The 6,819-nt window shown below is 36.6% G+C and overlaps 1 protein-coding gene across 1 annotated transcript; it reads left to right on the top strand.

Annotated features, from left to right (window-relative positions):
- Window positions 1–512: 512 nt before the first annotated feature.
- LOC104619030 (DNA repair protein RAD50-like) lies at window positions 513–6,213 on the top strand (the record flags this gene model as incomplete). The annotated part of the gene is made up of 9 exons (XM_010284788.1): window positions 513–728; window positions 1,183–1,266; window positions 1,511–1,662; window positions 2,296–2,481; window positions 2,629–2,833; window positions 3,314–3,442; window positions 4,197–4,362; window positions 5,226–5,419; window positions 6,007–6,213. Coding segments are annotated over exons 1-9 (1,452 nt in total), but the record flags the coding sequence as incomplete, so codon positions are not given.
- Between the last annotated feature and the right edge of the window lie 606 nt (window positions 6,214–6,819).

Genomic DNA, 6,819 nt, shown 5'->3' on the forward strand with positions numbered 1-6,819 from the left:
CCATCCGTGCACAGGCCCGTGGGGCCTGCCTGCCCCTGCGGCCACGGCCTGTAAAGCCTCCTGCGTCTTTTCTTCCTCCTCGCGTCGGGGCAGAGGGAACGCTGGGCGGCCCACACAAAGCTGAATGCGGCCCTGTGAGCAGCGGGCGGCGGTGGAGCTGGCTCAGTGTTGGGTATTGCAGCGCAACAGTGGATTTTCAAAGGGAAAAAATACCGGGGCGTTTGGGGCATTCTGGAAGCATGTGGTGTGCATTAAAGTGTGTTTCCCATATGCTTCAAGGGCTATTTTTGGCCATCGTTTTTGATTTAGTGATAAACAGCGTGGCAGTGCTCTTAAGCTAAGAAGCTAAGCAACTCCCAAGTTCAAACAAATGAGTTTTGCCTTCGTGAGTTCTGTACCCTGAGCCAAAACTGAAGGCCTTAGCTGTGTTTTTAATACGTTCGTTTTAAGATGTTCGTAATATTTTGTGCTCCTATAGATGTGCGTCAGCTTTCAGTGATATGCTGTGATTTTTGCCTTTGGGTTTTTCACGAAGCTTTATTTTACAGGATTTACAACGTTTACACTTCTGACTTCGAAAGAGAAGTTGTTCTGCAGAAATGTCAAAGATTGAGAAAATGAGTATCCTTGGAGTGAGGAGTTTTGGGGTAGAGGATAAAGACAAACAAATTATCACTTTCTTTAATCCATTAACTATTTTGGTGGGACCAAATGGTGCAGGAAAAACGGTAAGGCTTATTACAGGTTTGGTTTTGCACTGTAAATAGCTCTGAAAGGCCTCAAAATATGAATAATGATCTCAAGTTGATCTCAGTATTGCTAATGTTGCAAAATCAATCACATAATGTCAATGTTGATAATGTTGCAAAAATCTGCCATTTACTGTAAATATGGTGGTGTTTGGCATTATTAGAGATCTGCTTTTATGCCTGGATTTTGCAGTGCACCAGCTGATACTTTTCATAGGAAAGTGATCCAGATCCTGATTAAAACCAATTTTGGAAAAAAGCGTATTCTCATGATACTCCAAAAACTAAAATGTGATTTCTTATTTCTCTCTCCTCACATACTTAACTATTTGTAAATATTTGGGCTGTTACTGTGTTTTTGCCTGTAGTCCATCTTGTTTACTCTAAATTGCCATTATATAGCAATTATAACTATATTCTTCTCTTCTCTTAGACTATCATTGAATGTCTTAAATATATATCCACTGGAGATTTTCCTCCTGGCACCAAAGGAAACTCATTTGTTCACGATCCGAAGGTAAAAGTCGTAATGACTAGATTTAATGTGTTTACTGCTAAGTCAAATACTTAACTGCACTCAGTGTTGTGATGAAAACAGGCAGGGATGCCTGAGTTCTAGGCAGATGGGAGCTGACCATATTGTTTCAGGAAAAACAAGAGAGCTGGGGGAGATTAGAACATTACCCACAGCTGGGAAGGCATGTATTCATTTGGATGTTGAGAAGAATTTCCCTTACTCAGTTTTTTTGTTTCTACTAAAGGTTGCCAATGAAACAGATGTTAGAGCTCAGATTCGATTACAGTTTAGAGATGTAAACGGAGAGCTTGTAGCTGTGCAGCGATCCATGGTCTGTACCCAGAAAGGCAAGAAAACAGAATTTAAAACACTTGAAGGCATCATTACTAGAACAAAGTAAGTTGTCAAGTTTTTTTTCTTACTTTGGCATGAAGATTGGCTTGGGTTTTGTATATTTTTGTGTATAAGACAAGAGAAAACTTCATAATGTATTCCTTGAAGTAGCTACCGGTGCTCCTAGATTAAAGCTATGTAGTTTCATCGCATTACTTATTAGTTGATTGAAAAATCCTCCATTTGATAGCCACTACTTTAAGAACGACTTATATTTATTAACTTGCATTTATTTGAAAATTGTGTTAATAATGATGCAGTTTGAAAGTAGCATTGTGTGGAGTATGTAGGCTTTACTTCCTTTAGCACCATTTTCAGTTTGAGATAGTTGTTGGCCTGTGTTTAACTCCCATCTCCACTATTTAAGATGTGTATTCACTTAACTTCATTCCAGGTCGTTTTTGCTCCCTCTGGTGGTTCTGCATAGTTTTAAAATGTGTAATAGTTTTGACTACAAATAAGAATAGTGTTAAGTGCATGTGTTGAACGTGGTAATTATATGCTTTAAAATTGTTACTTCTGAAGGTTTTGAATCGGTACGTTGCAATGAGGTTATACTGTTAAAAATGCCGTTTACTTTTTTAAAAGAGTTTGCTAGTAACTTCTTTGTGGATTTTCTTTCTCTGTGCTACATAGGCATGGCGAGAAGGTCAGTCTGAGTTCCAAGTGTGCAGAAATCGATCGAGAGATGATCAGTGCCCTTGGTGTTTCCAAATCGGTGATTAACAATGTCATCTTCTGCCACCAAGAAGAATCCAACTGGCCATTAAGTGAAGGGAAGGCCCTGAAACAAAAATTTGATGAGATCTTTTCAGCAACAAGGTTTTTCTTTTTACTGTAATTAAATAAAAACTAAGTAAGGAAATGTCTCTCTAATAATAGGTGTCAATGAAAATGTCTAAGGCTTTGTTTCATACATCACTATTGCTATATTGCCAATAGGATCTGAAATTTTGTCTTTTTTTAAAGGTATATTAAAGCACTCGAAACTCTCCGTCAGGTACGACTGAAACAAAGCTTGAAAGTAAAAGAGTGTCAGACAGAACTGAAATATCTAAAACAGAATAAAGAAAAAGCACAGGAAATCCAGGATCATCTTAGCAATAGAGAGGCTCAACTGGCTGCTTCTAAGGAGAACATAAAATCAATTGAGAGTCAACTTGATCCTCTAAAGGTAATGGGTATGATTATGTTAACGACTTCTGTACAAAACAATATGTAAATACTAAAGAACACAGCAAAATCTGAAAGCTGGATGAATTTCTTGATTAAAATCTTACACTTTTATGTTGTGTTTTCTGATCCTTTTCTCTGAAGCAGAATGAAGCATACCTCAACAAACCTGGCAGATGCTGATCTAATGTGTAAACAGTCATTGGAGGTTTAAGAACATAGTTTGTGAAATTCTCATAGCAGCATTGGTTTTTTGTAGCTTAATTTAAAATCTTTCTGTCTCAAATTTAGCTGGTAACTAAAATTATTATAAACTAGAACAAAACCAAAAGCTGAACTAAAACTTAAAAACCCCTATTTTTTCAAAACACTTTATAAAGCTGAAGATTTTACACTTAGACTACTATATTATATAGAACAATTGATTATGGGATTTATAAGCTGGTGAGATATTTTGCTTATGGCATTCTTTCCTTTGCAGAGTTCTCTGGCAGCAGTTGAACAGAATCTTATAAAAGTAATGAGGCTAGACAACGATGTAAAGGCCCTGGAGAGCAGGAGGCGGCAGATGGAGAAAGATAATCAAGATTTGCAACAGAAGATGGAAAAGGTTGTCTTTTAAATTCCATGCTGCCATCCTTTATGCTGAAGTATCAGTCAGTCTACCCGGTGAACTAAGTATATATTTTATTATGCATCAGATGTTGGTGAAGAACATTTTCATAGTCCATGTAGCTCACTTGATATTATCAGATATTGCAAATATGGCTCAATAAAACTGTATTAGTTTCTGTGTAATTTGGGTTAAATTGCTTTTTGTACCTTTTCCTTCCACCATAGATTAGCTTGCCAGGAAGGCAAATACTGACAAAAGTTTTCATAAAAGTGATAATTACTGGTAACAACGCCCTGCATGGTGTAACTTGAAAATATCTACCTCTCACCATATGTTGATGATAGCCAGCACTTGTTTTGACCAGTATGGCATGGCTCCTGACGTTAATATTATTCATCTCCCTGGGCTTTTTTATTTCTGTCTCTTAAAATAAGAAGGCATAATTGTCAGTCTTCTGCTGTGATTGTGACAAGGCATTTAAAACTATTGTGAAAAATGGAAAGAAATTTCTTAGTGCTAAAAAATTAGATTAATTTGTTTTATCAGCCTAAGAAAAATAGATTTTCCAGTTTTGCTTGTAGCATTTTTAATTTTTCTTCATGTCTTAATATAGAAATTCTGAGGGGGGAGGTATTTATGTCATTTCTTGAATTCTGTTATGGTAAAAACTATACTTTTTAAAAACATAAATTGGCTTATAAATTTAGTCAAAAAGCTGACTTTATTCTGTATTGTATTTGGTGTACAGGTTTTTCAAGGAACAGATGAACAACTAAGGGATAGATACCAGAACCATCAGAGAACAGTGAAGGAGAAGGAGAAGAGATTATCAGACTGTAAGCGTGAATTAGATAGAGCCACTAAAGAATGCCAGAGATTTAACAGTGAGAAATCAGAACTACTTATTGAACGAGGTATTTTAGACTTCATCTATAACCTTGTATTTCTTTTTTAATGTAATTAAGAACTGAAATGGAACTACTAATAAGAATTGAAGGGATTTGAACTGGGCAAAACCCCTAGAATGCATATGAGTTTGCAGTCAACTGCACAGTATGGTATGAGACTCTCACAGGTGGACAGGTCTTAGCGTTTCTTTCCTGGAGTTTCTCATGTGCACTTGTTTTGAGCTATAATTAGAATGTGTAGTACCTTAATGTTCTTAAATGGACCATTCTTTATAAAAATATTCCATGTAAATAATATATGGTGGCATAGATCAATGTCAGCAGTTCACAGCACGGTTGTTTTCACTGTCTGAGCTTGTACTTTCTTTAGGTGATGAACATGGCTGCTAACCAGATGTGATTGTATAAGTGTGTTTTAACCAAGAAAAACGCGAAAGCTGAATGCTTGCTGCACGCTCAGTGTCTCAGTCGGGGCTGGGGACTAGTCAGAGGGCTTTAGGATAATATTCTTTCATATATCGTTTAATCTTTTTTAGATGGACTATGGGAATTTCAGTAAAGCTGTAGTAGCTGAGACAAAATACATGCTTACGTAAAATATGTTTGGGCTTTGTTTGTTTAACAGGATAATATTTTTGGTGTTTTAAGGTAACCTCTTAAATTCTTGGTTTATTTAATTAATAAGAATTTAGTTACCTGAAATAGCAATCCTTCGAGCTACAGCTTGTTTTTACTCTGGAGCTTTTTATGTTGTTTAAAAATATTTCCGTTTCAAAGACTTTAAGAAAATAGTTGCAACTTACTTGGAATCCTAAATGTATCTCTGCCTCAGTTTTTGAGCGCTTATGTCACGTTTTATTTTTGTGAAGGTCGTCTGCAACTGCAAGCAGATCGTCACCAAGAACACATCACAACAAGGGATTCGTTAATTCAGTCTTTGGCAGCACAGCTGGAATTAGATGGTTTTGAGCGAACACCTTTTAATGAAAGGCACATTACCAGTTTTCACAGGTTGTTGAAGGAGCGACAAGAAAGAGATGCAGAAGCTGCAAATCATCTGATGGTAAGAATTTTATTGTTTTAGTAGTGCAGTCAGTATGGGTTATTAGTGTGTTATTGGTCCATATGTGTCTTCATGGTGCTGGGAGGAAGAGGAAAAATGTTGGGGAGGGAGGAAGTGAAGCCATTTTTTTTTCTTCTAGAATTCTTTATTGTGGGTTGCCTGAATCTTTCCATAAAAATTAGTTTTGGAACTAAGATTGGGCATCAAGTGATCTGAACTGCCAAAGCTATTGAACAGGCAGTTCTTCAGACAGGTTTTTCTCAGCAGCCGTCTCATGCAAGTGGATCACTGACAAACTAAAAAGCCTGAGGAAGAATTAGAATAGGCGACTGGTTTAAAAATAAGTAACTTTTTGTTAAGTCATCTTCAAAATGGAGTTGCTCTCCCAGAACACTACCGGTATGATGCATCTGCATTTTGTTACTGAAACATTTCAGCAGAAAATCTCTGACAAGTTCTAGTTATCTAGGTATTTCAATGTCCTGTATTACAGTGGTGAATATTTGCAAGCTAGTGTGAAGAAGTGTTTTTAAATGTTGTTTTCCTATTAAAAAAATAATGAGTATATTATTGCGGACTTCTTTCAGAGAGAATTTGCACGAAAAGAAGCAATGAAACAAAAACAGATAGATGAAATAAGAGACAAGAAAACTGGATTAGAAAGAACCATTGACCTGAAATCAGACATTCAAAATAAGAAACAAGTTGAGCTGAAGAATGTAAAACATGAGTTGCAGGAGTTGGAGGGGTTTTCAGACAGGATTCTGGAGTTGGATCAGGAGATTGTCAAGACAGTAAGTTAATCTAATTTAAAAATTTAGAGAAGTTTGAAGTAAAAACTTTTGGCTTTATCATTAAAAGCAAGCAAACAAACAAACAAAAACAACAATTGATGTTTATTACGTCTCCTGCATTTCAGCCTTTTAATACCCTCTCTATGCTTTGTCAGTTTAGATGGTGTGCCCTTTGGGGCACGGACTACTCAATGCTTTGTTTTTGTACAGTGCAGGCATGGAATATACTGCTCCTGCTTGGTGAGTTGTAAGTAGGGTAATAGCCACAGCTGGTGATGTCGTAAGATTAGTCAGTCTTAAATTATTGGGCCAGTAAAATATGACCTAAAGTGCTACACTACCTGGATTTTTCCACGTAACTTGTCTGTGAGATGGGCTAGTTGGTTATAAGTGTTCTATGTGATCAAGTATTAAAAAGTTACAAGCATTTTATGTCCCAGTTGAACAGCTGGTTATATTTTATGATTGTTGGCAGTGTATGAATTCAGTGCTTGACAGTGTTTTTTCTAGCCTCCTCACTAGGATAATTCCAAGTTTAATGTACTGTAGATGCTAAAATACAGAGAATCAACTAAATATGTGTGGTGGGTTGACCCTGGCTGGATG

Source organism: Phaethon lepturus, unplaced genomic scaffold (assembly GCF_000687285.1).
Source record: "Phaethon lepturus isolate BGI_N335 unplaced genomic scaffold, ASM68728v1 Scaffold56163, whole genome shotgun sequence".
NCBI lineage: Eukaryota > Metazoa > Chordata > Aves > Phaethontiformes > Phaethontidae > Phaethon > Phaethon lepturus.